The 13,683-nt window shown below is 39.9% G+C and overlaps 1 protein-coding gene across 1 annotated transcript; it reads left to right on the top strand.

The window, feature by feature from the left end:
• Positions 1-350: 350 nt before the first annotated feature.
• LOC311030166 (nuclear receptor subfamily 5 group A member 2-like) lies at positions 351-11,950 on the top strand (the record flags this gene model as incomplete). The annotated part of the gene is made up of 6 exons (XM_084035772.1): positions 351-452; positions 567-708; positions 7,372-8,012; positions 10,853-10,972; positions 11,302-11,449; positions 11,694-11,950. 6 exons carry the CDS (start codon positions 351-353, stop codon positions 11,948-11,950), a joined length of 1,410 nt encoding a protein of 469 aa, XP_083891898.1.
• Positions 11,951-13,683: the final 1,733 nt, after the last annotated feature.

Here is a 13,683-nt window from a genome sequence, read left to right as displayed (position 1 = left end):
AAACACACCTCGTGCTCATTGGTTGGAGTTTCGGAGCAGTGACCATGTCAGTTCCTCAGACGGCCGCAGGATCAGGACCATGGAGAGCGTCCCCTCCCTCCCCTCGCAGCCTGATGACATGAGACCACCACTGCAGTCCACTTCACCTCCACAACTATACTGAGCTCTCAACCAAACCACCAACACTGGTTCAACAAGTAGGTCGCTCTGGGTTTAAGATGGTTATGTGTTTTTTGTATATGCATCACTCTTCCTTCTGATCCGTGATCAGTTCTGTGTTGTTTTTGTCCCTTTCTATTATTTATGGACAGAACGAGATGTTGAAGTGTTGATCTTGCGTTACCTTCAGAATGGAGAGCAGACCTGATGCGGGTTTGGAGGACCTGTGTCCGGTGTGTGGAGATCGAGTCTCCGGGTACCACTATGGTCTGCTCACCTGTGAAAGCTGCAAGGCACGTTTCCGTTATTCTTCCTTTATATTCATCCTGTTGCACTGTGACGGACTTGTATGCTCTTCAGGCAGTTGTTGTTAAGCTCTTCAACCTTCCTCTTCTTCAACTATTCAGGGTTTTTTCAAAAGAACCGTCCAGAACAACAAGAAGTACGCGTGCGCGGAGAACCACGAGTGCCCGATCGACATCAGCCAAAGGAAACGGTGTCCGTTCTGCAGGTTTCAAAAGTGCCTCCGTGTTGGAATGAGACTGGAAGGTAAGAAGGAACTTTTCAGCAGCTGTGGTGTTAATGTGGCGCTTAGGGAAGAAAACATCGTATGTACACAAGCGTTCCTCTCTAACGGGTTTAACGCGGCCTCGACACGGAAACATTCATGGCCTGTTCACAAAGAAAAATTAGACTCTGAATATATCTATGTTCATTACTTAAATGTCTTCAAATTATTATTATTATAATTATGATTATTATTTTTAAATATTGAATAAGAAATAAAGTGTGCTATCTCATCCTAACAAGGCATTTAATAGAGATATAGTGACTTTTTATGCCAATTGCATGTCACAACAATATCAATAAAAAAACTGATGATAATAATAATAATTATTATTATTATAGAAATAATAACTGGAAGTAGACTTTAATGTATTCTACTGAATACACCAACTATCCTTAAGTTCATTTTAATAAAGAATATCTCATCTGTCATTTAAGGTGAGTTACTATAAAATTGCTTTTTCTTTCATGCACTGATCAGCTTTAACATTTTTATTATTTTGCTCCTCTCAGGAAGAAAACGTCCAAAATACAAATCTTACTACTTATTATACTTTTACTACTTTTACAGTTACAGTTAGATCATTTATTTGCGTTTTTACACATAACATTTGAGAAAACGTATACAAAGAAGAATGTCCTCATATCAGTAAATCATGAAACTTCCCCATTGGATCACTATAGGAGGACATTCTTTTGATATAGATCTCTTAGTAAATCTTTAAAAATGTTCACTTGTAGTGTGTTCCAAGTGTATGTCATTTTACAATCCATATCTTTAAAAGCTGTTTTCTCAAAATCAATGTTTTCTGTAGACTCTGAGTCAGAAATCTCCACTTACTCCAAAATTTCAAGTTGCATTCCTCTCTAAATTCTGAAGGTTTAACACTTTATTTACCAAAAATAAGAGTTTTTCAAAGGCTGTGTGATGACTGATGAGAAGAGATATCTTTTTTTTTAATTAATGTCAGTAACAACTGGGGAAGTTTCATAGTGCTATCTAATAGTTAAAAAATCATATTCACCTGTATTGTCTTACCACCATCTAAGGCAGCACATTCATTAATTAAAATACATTTCTTTCATACAATTACTGTGTTCAAAAAGCAAACACACAATGAAAACATAAAGATTGCAAAATACTTATGGGGTTCCTACCCAGGAGATTATGGGGTAACTCATTTGTATTCATGAGGGAACTCATAATAATAATAATAATAATAATAATAATAATAATAATAATAATAATAATAATAATAGTAATTTCATTTTTGAAAAATTAAAAGTATTGTTTTAATAATATGTAAAGTATCTATTTTCAAAATTTAAAATAATTTCCCGTTTTAAAATTACAAATATTCATATAGTATCTGTGAAACATGGTTCCGATTTCACTGTGAAATCAGCACAGTTTTTTTCCACATTTCCTGCTTTAGCCAGTAAAAACCCTGTAATTATTTAATAGTTACTCTGTAATTTACAAAATCCTTGCACACTCTAAAAAAATAATTCACAGGATCTGTTACTACCACTTGCATAACATAATACTATACATTTAAAAATCTAATGTTTTTATTTAGATACAACTTTTAAGTTACAAACATTATTTTGATGAGTTGTGTTGACGTAATGATGTTGGTAATTGCATCACCTTAATATTGTGAGTCATTTAAACTCAAACTTCTGTGTAAATTAATTTCAATCTAAATTCAAGTTGCAGTAACTTAATTGAATTGGCTTGATGACTTAATTTTTCACAACCTTAAGTTCAGGATTTCAAGTCCCCTCCCCTGCCAACTTAACACACCTGGGGCAAAGCAGGTTTCACAAAGCAGGTTCAACAAACTCTGAACCTAACACTGAACTCTGAGTTGACCAACTCTGAGATGGGCAACTCTGAGTTTTCAGTTTCAGAACAGCGGTTTTAATTAGTTCAGTCAACTCTGAGTATGTAAACTCTGAGTTACGCGCGTGCCTGCCCACTCTATAAAGCCATCATCAATGGAGCTCCGATACTACGATTCACCATGGCAACGGGGAGAGCGTCATTAGATATTACTGAGTGTTAATGTAGAAAATGAGCTCATCCTGAGAAAGCGGAGCAACGTAACTGCAGTAAAGTAGCGATAGTTGGCGTGGCAGACAATTACTGCCCGATCTATGTAGTTATACGATGTGTATAACTGACTGAAACAGTCGATTGATCTAAAGGTAATAAGTGTTCATTTTCAGCTTTGCAGAGCGACACTGTGGTGTAATGGTTAGCAACGCTACCCACAGTGCAGGTGACAGGGGTTCAACTCCCGTAGTTCACAAAGTAGTGCACTGAATGAATTATCATTTTCATTGGGTGTAATCCAAATCCCAGTTGAAAATTAAGCATAAGAATATTGCGCAAATACGTTGACTAAGGCATATGATTTTAATCATATTTCACTTAAACAGTAAATATAAGCAGGTATTTAAACACAGAAATGTACTTAAAAATTTCATAAATCTCCCGTTCGCAAAAACACTACCTCCGCAAAGAATCTGGTTGCGGATTATGTCCGCAATATGAAATGTTGAAAATGTCGGAGAATATTGTTTAGATAATATCTAATGTGATTGGAAGGAAAGGTAATCAAAATTGTCTCCCAACGCAAAGCTGCTAGAATCACTTTTATTTCCATCGATTAGGTTGGAAAGGATGGCACATTTTTTTCAGAGTTGGTTCAGATTCCGGAAAAAGGAGTGTAGGGAGAAACTCAGGGTTTGTTGAAGCAAACCTGCTAGCGAGCAGGTTAGGTTCACGGAGTATGTTACCCGGGTAACTGACTCAGATTTATGCTGAACTGGCTTTGTGAAACCGAAAAACCAGAGTTTCCCTCATCTCAGGGTTAACTAACTCAAGGTTTTCACTAAACCTGCTTTGTGAAACGGACCCCTGGACAAGTTCAGACAGTTAAGATATTGTGCGTTAGAGAACCTGTTGGCTGAACAAATACATCACAAAGGACATTTTCAAGGTGGGCATCATTCATTAACAAAACATTTTGACTAAAGCAATTAATTTGGGCATATTCTGAAATGTGATATGACCAATACTGGACCAATACTGTAAGTCGCTTTGGACAAAAGCGTCTGCTAAATGACCTAAATGTAAATGTAAATGGACTAATGTACAGAGGTTAGGCTACACCTGTAAGTTGATGAAATGTGTTGTACTACTACATGTAGCTAACCCTAGTCATATTTAGCAGTGAAATTTGGCCAAACTACCCTTTAGTTTAGCGTACCAGTGTTTCATTGTAATCAGAAATCGGTAACTTCCAACTGCTGAGTCAGGCTCCCTCTAGTCTAAAGTGTTTGACCAGGTACATTTCTTTACTGCTGACTCACAATGGAGGATCAACAGCCATTGAAAGAAGACCATTCAACTTCCAGTCCCAAGAAAAAGAAACAACAAACTAATGGAAGTGAAGAAGGAAAGTCATCAAGAAGCAAAGTGACCGCCAACGAGGGAAAAAAAACAGGATCACAACTGATGTCATAAAGTCGACACTGTTGGGTTTCCAAAGGAACTCTGGGAGATGAGTCCCAGAGGCTCGCCTGCAGTTCCATCTACCGCCAAAGAGGCTGCAAGAAGCAACGCATCTCAAATCTTAAGCCCTGATTATGCTTCCGTGTAGTGATCACGCAACGGCCACGCAGTTGCTTGGAGACCGTGATGGTTCTGCGTTGGGTTTACGTGTCGAAATGCAATTCAATGCCACACCAGTAAAGGGCGCTATGTTTTTTGTAAAGACTGACTGACCGACCGAGACTCTTGACGTATATCGTCGTTAGCCTCGTTATAGCCTATTTGTTTTCTTTCCGGCTTTAAACGTCCAGAATTTTTCAGAACTTGGTGTTTTATTTCTTTGTGCAAAAGCGAGAAGGTGCAAACAATAAAACGAGGTGAAAACAATAAAAGTAGCCTTTTAAAAGTTTAAATGGCGGTGTTTATGAGTGGAAACCGGATAGCGGCCTCCAGCGGATGACCAATCACAGCCGATGCCGCTGCGTTGGTGTTGCGTCGCCTCGACGCGCGTCTAGGATTTTTGGGAGGTACACGTCAGGCCCTTGCGTTGGACGTAAGGGGGGTCCGCAAGGACGTAAGGGGTCCGCAAGCCCCCTTGCGTTGTGTCGACGCGGAAGCATAACTTGGGCTTTATGGAGTACAACTTTAAGGTGTCAAGATGTTCAAAATATCATGAATATAATTTTGTTAGTATCTCTTAAACATTGTGTGTAAAAACGTTTCATACTGTTTAAAGACTGAGGATCTGCTGTGGAAATACGTGTCTGCAGTTATTGTACATTGATCTAAATGTTCTTTATATTGTGATAAAAAAAGTGGATTGCCTAACAATTTTGTTGTTGAATTAATTTATTCATAAAAGCTTTATGAATATTTATCTTTTAAAAAGCTAAAGTAGTGAAGAAAATACAACTGGACCAACTTTATTTCTAAACCATAGTCAACTTAAAAACATGTCTTCATAATTATTGTAATTAAGCACATTACACTTACATACACAATCATGTTGAATAATGTGGAAAATGAATTGGAACAACTTGAAACTTGTAAAAACATGTTTAATTCTACCAATAATTAAGTAGTTGGTAATTAAAAAATGCCTTTGATTGCAGAAGAAAAGTGATTTCCCCCAACTCAATGTAGTGTGTTGGTTGAACTTAAGTTGGCATAACTTAAAAAGATTGTACCAATCCAGTTTTAATAGGACCAATAAGGTGCCATAACTTCAAGCTATCTTGGTTGTACCTAATAATTAATAGCTACTTGAATGTATATGGTTATCAAAAGGGTTTCCAGCAGCCTCCAAGGAATACACAGAAATGTTTATTTACACCCTTTTAGACCTGTAGTTTGCAGATTAAGATTTATTCGTATTTCTTTGTATTTTTATATTTGTAATAGCTGCTCATTTTGATAACTATGTAGAACTATTTCGAAATCGCTCAAAGGACGCCACTCATTCCAAACATGTGCATGCGAATGTACATGTGCCTGGCCCAAATTTGAATAAATCAATACAGTTTGACCAAACATCACCAGCTTGGCATTGAAACAAGTCAACCAATGCCAACATATATGACTGGTGATACTTACTGCAAGGCTGCATACATTGTGATGATGAAACTCTTGTGTGGTTGGTCTCACTCCTTTAGACAAAATTATAGCAACTCTTTGCTCAGCTTTGTGAAGCCTGATCCGGCACGTTGCTGCTTGTAGCCTTGATCTTGGCAATTGAGCTGCTTCCTTCTGTAGAGCCAAGGGCTGTGGGCCAGAATGACAGCTTGCAGCTATATTCATAATTTTTTTCAACCACACAAGATATGAATGTAAAAATATTCTACAATCTAGCATTTAATTACACAGAAAATTAGGATTCTCTACAAAACTTGGTTTATGTAAAGGTGACAGCCAGACATTTCCCATCATGAGCACAAGTACACACAACAAGGCTGTGGAGGTGGACTAGTCACTGTAATGACGCTTTGTGGCCTATTTTAGCTTTCTGTCGGTCCATTTCTGCCGAAAACAAAATGATTAGAAAATTCACTAGCAAGGACCACACCGTCAATGAGATACGTTTAAGGACTTATTATTATTGACAAAAGAGAATGAATTGTCGAAGATCTTGGATCTTGAGTACGTTGTGGGGATTCTTGTAGAGAATCCGCCGCCGCTCCCGGGCAGCGACGGACCCCCTCATGGACCTACGAAGGAGAGGATAGAAAGAAGAAATGGGGAGAGAGAAAAGGGGTGGGGGGGAGGGACGCAGAATACGAGAGCGAAGCAGAGGAGAGGGTCAGATGGTTATTTATAGAAATGCGGAAGTTGGCGCTGTTGAGGTGTGGTCCTGCTCCTGAAACTTCGCCAATAGGCTTCAATTCAAGGAACTGCAAGAAAGATGGTTGTTTATAACCAAATTAGGAACCCGGCTATGTGACCGTGCTGTAATCAGCATCATGTCCTGCCTCTAGTATGCTCTACCCAAGTGCCACCCATACTTAGGTATATCACATAAAGTATTTGAATTCTACATTATTCTATAAATTGTTATAAATATTGTCACAACCTGGCCGAAAACGATGTGGCAAAGGAGGGAGACCACACATAGATAAATACTACAAAAATATTTAATCATAATAAGTAAAGTAAATTGGGTGAGTAAGTCGGCAGGTCAGTGTGTGAATGGTAAAATCATGTGTGTGAGTGAGGAACACAACCCAACTATTGCATTTGAATTTTGGGCTGATCTGGAGCAAGGTGACATATATGGAGTCAGCTTCATCATTAACAGCTGTCCCAGCCACGCCTAAAAAAACAGCGTCACCTTGCGCCAGACTGCGGATGAGGAACAATGATGTTATGTTACTGTCATTATGTAATGAAAATGGTTTAATTTGAAGTCAAGGCCTGTGCCATGATCGTAATGTTTACTGGTTATGTAAATGAGCCAAATACAGACTACCTGCATATGATACTTTTTTTTTCTCACCCTTGAGAATGAGCAATCTAAAGGTTTTTCTGCCCATGAGGCCCGTGTACACATCCAATGTAGTGTCTGTAAACAAATCTCCTGTTCTTGTCAGCTGTTCGTGCAGATCGGATACGAGGCGGAAGAAACAAGTTTGGTCCCATGTACAAGCGTGATCGGGCCCTCAAGCAGCAGAGAAAAGCTTTGATTCAAGCAAGTGGATTCAGAATAGACACCTGTCCACCTATCAGCCCCTCAACCAACCAGAGAGACTTGACCTTTAAGTATGGCCTCTGCCCAGTTCCCATCCTTCACTGCACCCCGCTACCAACAGCACACAACCATCATATCAGCTACCAGCCTCCATCAATGTGTTCACTCCTGCCATCCAACTCCCCTGGAGCCCCCCAGTACCAGACTACCTCCTTCTCAAACTGGACCATAAAATCAGAGGCCACCAATAACTCTGCGAGTGCGCCAAGCTCTGCTGCCAGAGTCGACTCAGACGAGCTATACTCAAGACCTTTCTCTCCACGTGGTTCCAGGATGCCTCAGCTAGTGATGGAGTTCTTGCGCTGTGATCCGGATGAGCTGCAGCTGCAGAATAAGATCACTGCTCGTCTCCTGCAGGAGCAAAAGTGCTGTGAGAAACCTTCGAACCCCAGCACCTTCAGCCTGATGTGCCTCATGGCTGACCAGATGCTGTTCTCCATCGTACAGTGGGCTCGCTCTTCCATCTTCTTCAAACAGATTAAGGTGAGATGCTATTTGTTGATCTGGGTTTAAACGAATAAAAGCCAAAACTTATTTTCACTCCCAATTCGTGGCACACAACGTGACTAAAAAAAATGTCTGCCTGAGCGGTTGGAGGTGAAGGTTCACCATGGATCAGTTTTAGTTATTTTGATCACATTCAGTGTTTGCCACTAAACCTCATTGTGATGATCCTCGAGGTCGAACAAACGAGTTGAATGCATTTCCATCCAGACGAAAAACTTTCAAAGATTGTTATTAATTGTTTTGTATCCATGCTTTACAATTCCATACAACTAAACTGCACTCTTGTTTATCTTTCCAGGAAAACATATTTTTTCCAGTTTGAAACAGAATGAAATACCTGGTAAACGAACAAAACAAACAATCCAAAAAACGTTGGTTCAGATAGGACATGACATGCAGTCTCCTGAGGGAAAGGCCTGTGTTTTTGGATCCGTCAACCACCAAGAAATCCTCCCTACATGGGCTTGTTTGAAACTAATTTGTAATATGTTAAGAGCGGACAACCACAGACGTAATTTAGGGGGGGGACACAGGGGACATGTCCCGTGCACTTTTTCAAAAGGCGGTTTTGGTCCCCTGCACTTTTTACCGTCCAAATAACAATGTTACGCTATTAAACAGAGACATGTCAAGCACTAGGACCAAGCGGAAAACGTCCGCTCAAGCTGAAGCCTGTTTCCCTTAGTTTAGACCGCCCACAAGCTCCTCGATTGGCTCTGCCGTTTCTTGTGTGATTGGCTGTGTCTGCTGTCACTCCATCTTGCACACCGACGGTCTGCTAGTCTGCGATCAGGAGTCCTACAGGAGTCCGCTACTATGCGTTGGGAGTTTGTTCTGCCTGGTTCACGTCAGCTAGAAGGATGTTAATAACAGAGGTTTCATTTACATCAACGTTTGAATCGGTGTCCGTGTGCGTATGTGCGTGTGTGTGTGTGTGTTTGGTAATTAGACGCAGCCAGGATGTCTAAAAAAAGAGAAGTGGACATAAGAGACTTCTTTAGAAGTCAAAGTGTGAGTTACTCAAAGAAATGCGTTACATCCATCCTGCAACACCTTTACTGGCTCCCAATAAAGCAGCATATCCACTTCAAGATCCTCCTCATCATCTACAAAGCTCTCAATAATCTGATCAATAAAATGTATTATTATTATTGTTGTTATTATTACTATTGGATTAGAATTGGGTGATAATGTTTTGCTACATGATTTACAACCAGTCAAACCAAAAAAGGGAACAGTAAAGTTAAAAGTAGCAATAGAAAACTAGAAGAACTACTAGAAAACACAGTGAACTGAAAGAGTTAGAGTTTTATTTAAAATACTTGTGTGTCCCCCACCTTTGAAATCAAAATTTCGTCCTTGCGGACAACGCATCATTTTTAGGAGACCAGGCTGCCGTGTTTTATAGCTTGCAGTCTTCTTCTTCCCTATCTTTGTTGGCACACTGTTTCTTGGCTAATTACTTTCACCTGCAGATTGAATAGATAACTGGAGAGCTTTGGCAGGACTGCATCTGTTGTTTTATAGAGGAACCCACTTGTGCTGTGATGACATAGTAATGTTATATGTAATTATGAGCTCTCCTGTGATGTGACAAGACTGTGTGGACGAAGCATTTGATAAATAAAACAATTATCAATTTTACTCTTTTAGCAGCCGGCTAGTTAGTATGCTAACTAAAACAGGGCTTCCACACAGCAGACTGCTGTTTGATTCCAGTTTGAACCAAGTCATTTTGTTGCCTAAACATAACAAAGTAGTATACTTTTGTTTTTTTGTTTTGTTCATTAACCAGGTTCAAATTGTTTCAAGCTGTGACCCTTTGGTCCGGAAAGTTTCCCTTGAAACGTAATTAAGAGTGCAGTTTTGAAAAGTTGTAGGAGACAGGGTTGGCCATCCACTCTCCTCATGGCAGAGCAGGCCCCCAGAGGCAGAGGGGCCACGGGGTGTCCAACTAGCTAATTCTTAAGTCTCAATTGTTTGGCAAATAGTGCATTCATAAACGCAGCCGTCAACCTTGTGTTGAGGCTTTGGTTTTTGAGGCAAGTGTGGTTGCATCTACAGTGTCTTTGAAAAACTAGATCAAGGATTCCACAGGGTTCCTCTAAAGCACATCTACTTACTGGTATACTGTCATGATGGAGACAGAGAGAAAATGGAATATTAGTTGAAGTAGGAGCTAAAAAGTGCTCTCAATAAGTGGTCAGTGGTCTTGGAATGTAATGTCTCGACTGACAGAAAAAAAACTTGATGCAAGTACGAAATATAATTTAAATTTACATGCCTTAGTCATGCTGAGGGACACACAAAACATCTATGTCCATGTTCCTGAATAATACAATAATATTTCACAAACTACCGTGAGACTGCGTTGTGGTCTCTAGGCCTGGACTGTCTCTGACAGGAGGACGACTTGGAAACTGTATATGCATGATGGAGAAACCAAGGTCATGTTTAAACATGAAGTTCCTACATTACACCACACTAGCAGTGAAGCACTGGGAATGGAAATGAAATCCAGATTTGCTGGATTGCCAAGAAATGTGGTGCAGATATTCCTGATCCTCAGAATTGCCATCATCAGGTCAACAAAATTGTCCTACTGTGGTGTAACTTTGAAAACACCCATCAGCCTCAGCGATATATTATACCTGCTAAAAATGTAAGCATTGTCACAGTGTGCTAACATGCATGATAAGGGTTTGCATTTGAGTTAGCCAGATTAGATGAAAGGGTCTTGTTATAAAATGTAGATAAGTGATGAAGCGGAGAAAACCTGTGATTGATTGAATTTAAATCCTTCTTTCTGCTCCAAGGTGAATGACCAGATGAAGCTGTTGCACAGCTGCTGGAGTGAACTGTTACTCCTGGACATCATCTCCAGACAGGTCCTGCATGGCAGGGAGGGCAGCCTGCTCCTCGTCACCGGGCACAAGGTCATTCGTCTTCCTCTAACAATCAAGAGATATTTTAAAAACCTAAAGAAGACAAATAGCTACAAAGACCAAGTGGAGTGTACATGCCTGTCTTTATGTCCATATTATATCATCCCTTTATTCCTTGGGGAATACACCTGATTTCCATTCCTACTAGATTGTTTTTTACATCCTGGAGGTTTTATACCATGTCAAGTTATTTAGTTACAAGTTGCTTCTTAATATATTTTTTTCAATATTAGAATGAAGGTATGACACATGAACATGAAAGTTGTGCAGTACAGAGAATCACCAGTGACTGATGTCGGTACATGGTCTCTTTGAGTCAGATGGAGCTTTCCGACATCACCTCTGATGCTGGTCTTACTTTGGCCAGCCTCGTCCAGAGAGGACAGGAGCTGGTTGAGAAGCTCCACATCCTAAAGGCAGACCGTCAAGAGTTTGCCTGCATCAAGTTCCTTATCCTCTTTAACCCAGGTTAGTGACAACTGATGCTTTTTAATCTATCAAGCTTCATATTCGCAAAAAAGTGATAGCGATTGACAGGAAAGGGAGAGAGCACGGGTGACGGTTTTGAACCCAGGTTGCTGCCACATGCCATTATGCGCTGTTGATTAAATGTATTTTTGGTTCAGAAACGTTGATATTCAACATAACTGTGGTTTTCACAAATAATTTTATGTTGCATTGGCTGTTGTTTTCCTTTTGCCCCACTGACCAGATGTGAAACAGCTGGAAGAGCATCAGTTCATAGAGAGTGTGCAGGAGCAGGTTGAAGGAGCGCTGCTGGAGTACACACTGTGCACCTCTTCTCACCTCCTCGGACGCTTTGCACATCTGCTGCTGTGTTTGTCTGAGTTGCGCTCCCTCAGCATCCTTGCTGAAGACTACCTGTATGGCAAACACCTGAGCGGCGAGGTGCCCTGCAACAACCTGCTAATTGAGATGCTTCATGCCAAGCAGAGCTGGAAGCATTAAGTTGTGATGAATGTCTAATACAGAGAAATAGAATAGAACAGGGCTGTCACTCGTTTTACTTCATGTGCCACATACACACAAACTCAACTAGGCCAAACCATAACAACCTATAAGCCACAAAAAAATCTCTGTATTTTCTGATGAATCTGAATATTATATTTCCTGAGCACTCAAAGTTGCTGTAAACACACCAAGCACACTACATAGATACCCATTTATTTTTCTTGGAAAACCCAACACTCTGGTTTGACCTTTGTTCTTTTTCTTTTCTTTTTTTTTTACTGCATGAACAGAAGCCTACAATATTTAGTCACATAGCCTTTAGGTTAGCATGTGTTATCTGTCATAGCGTGCCCAGCACAAGGCCTGCTATTCATATTCGGACAGCGGACCACCAGTGGTCAAATAGGAATAGCATTGCATTTTATTAAAAGAATTGGGATTAATTACTCACACATTCACTGGGCCAGACTGAACGCTTTGGCAGGCCAGTTCTTGCCCACGGGCCATATGTTTGACACCCCTGGAATAGAAGCATGGACATTCCCATTCAAAACATGGCAGGATGGTCATCGGTGGCCAATTTTATGTGTACCGTGTAATGTAAAATTGTAACTGCAACTGTATCTGCAATATGTAGCCTTCTAACTGTTTAAACTGTTCTACATGTCAGTATATTTTCTGCAAATGGACCAAACAGTTCAAAACTATTCACATCTGGGGATATTGGAAACAATGCCTTTGAGGGCAGGGGGTTGTAAATTTACTGCAGGAAGACGGTTGAACCCTTACCCGAGAACTGCCTTGCCAAGGCATTTTATCTTTGTTTTAAACTTGCTATTCTGCTGAGATCTCACCCAGCATCATTCTGTGCATGTTGTGTCTCCCTGTTGCAAGATTCATTAAAGCTAAAGCTTATGTTCAAGATCGACTAAGTATTTTATTGTATCGATAGACATAGATATTAAACATTACAACTGAATAATTTCCAACTGCAACCGTTTTAGCGGGCCACTTTAAGCAAAACCAAACTACGGCATGTCTGTCTCTTTCTACTGAGATGTCGACCTGATCACAGGTCTCATCTCTCTTCCTCTTGAAACCTTGACCTCACCGTCGCCTTTTGCTCTTGCGAGAAGTCTCAAGATTCTCAGATTCAAATCTATAGAAAAAATAATTTAACTCATTTGCTTTTACCCTCCTCATTAATCACATTAATACCCCTCTTAGCATGGCTTTCACAGAGTCCCACAGTTTCTTATTGTTTATAGCCAAGCAGTGGGATTCCAATGTTTCCTTCTCCTTACTCCTAGCTGTCCTTAATTTGTGATTAAGTTCTTTCTGCTTATTTTTCATACTTATAAGGTCCTAAAAACATTTCTGTACTATACACATTTCCTTGGAAATATAAGATGTATTATTTGGATACATAGTGATTAGTTTTTGGGTTAACACATTATCTTTGCAAAAGTTAATATAATCAGTGATGGTATCTGTTGCCTCCTCTTACTCTAGGCTATGGAAGAGATCCCAGTTGGTGCAGGAGAAGCAACCTTTAAAAGTTTCAATACCATCATTATTCCATACGTATGCCGTTTTAACCTGTGGTTTGCTGCTTTTGAGTAAGGACTTATACGTGGGAATTAAATGGACAGCATTGTGATCGGAAGACCCTAAAGGGGGTTTAACCTTAGCCGTGTATGCATTTTTCACTTTCCCATAACATTTGTCTA

The sequence above is a fragment of the Eutrigla gurnardus genome (genome assembly GCF_963514095.1).
Source record: "Eutrigla gurnardus genome assembly, chromosome: 19".
Classification (NCBI taxonomy): domain Eukaryota; kingdom Metazoa; phylum Chordata; class Actinopteri; order Perciformes; family Triglidae; genus Eutrigla; species Eutrigla gurnardus.
This window is presented reverse-complemented; position numbering and strand designations above follow the sequence as displayed.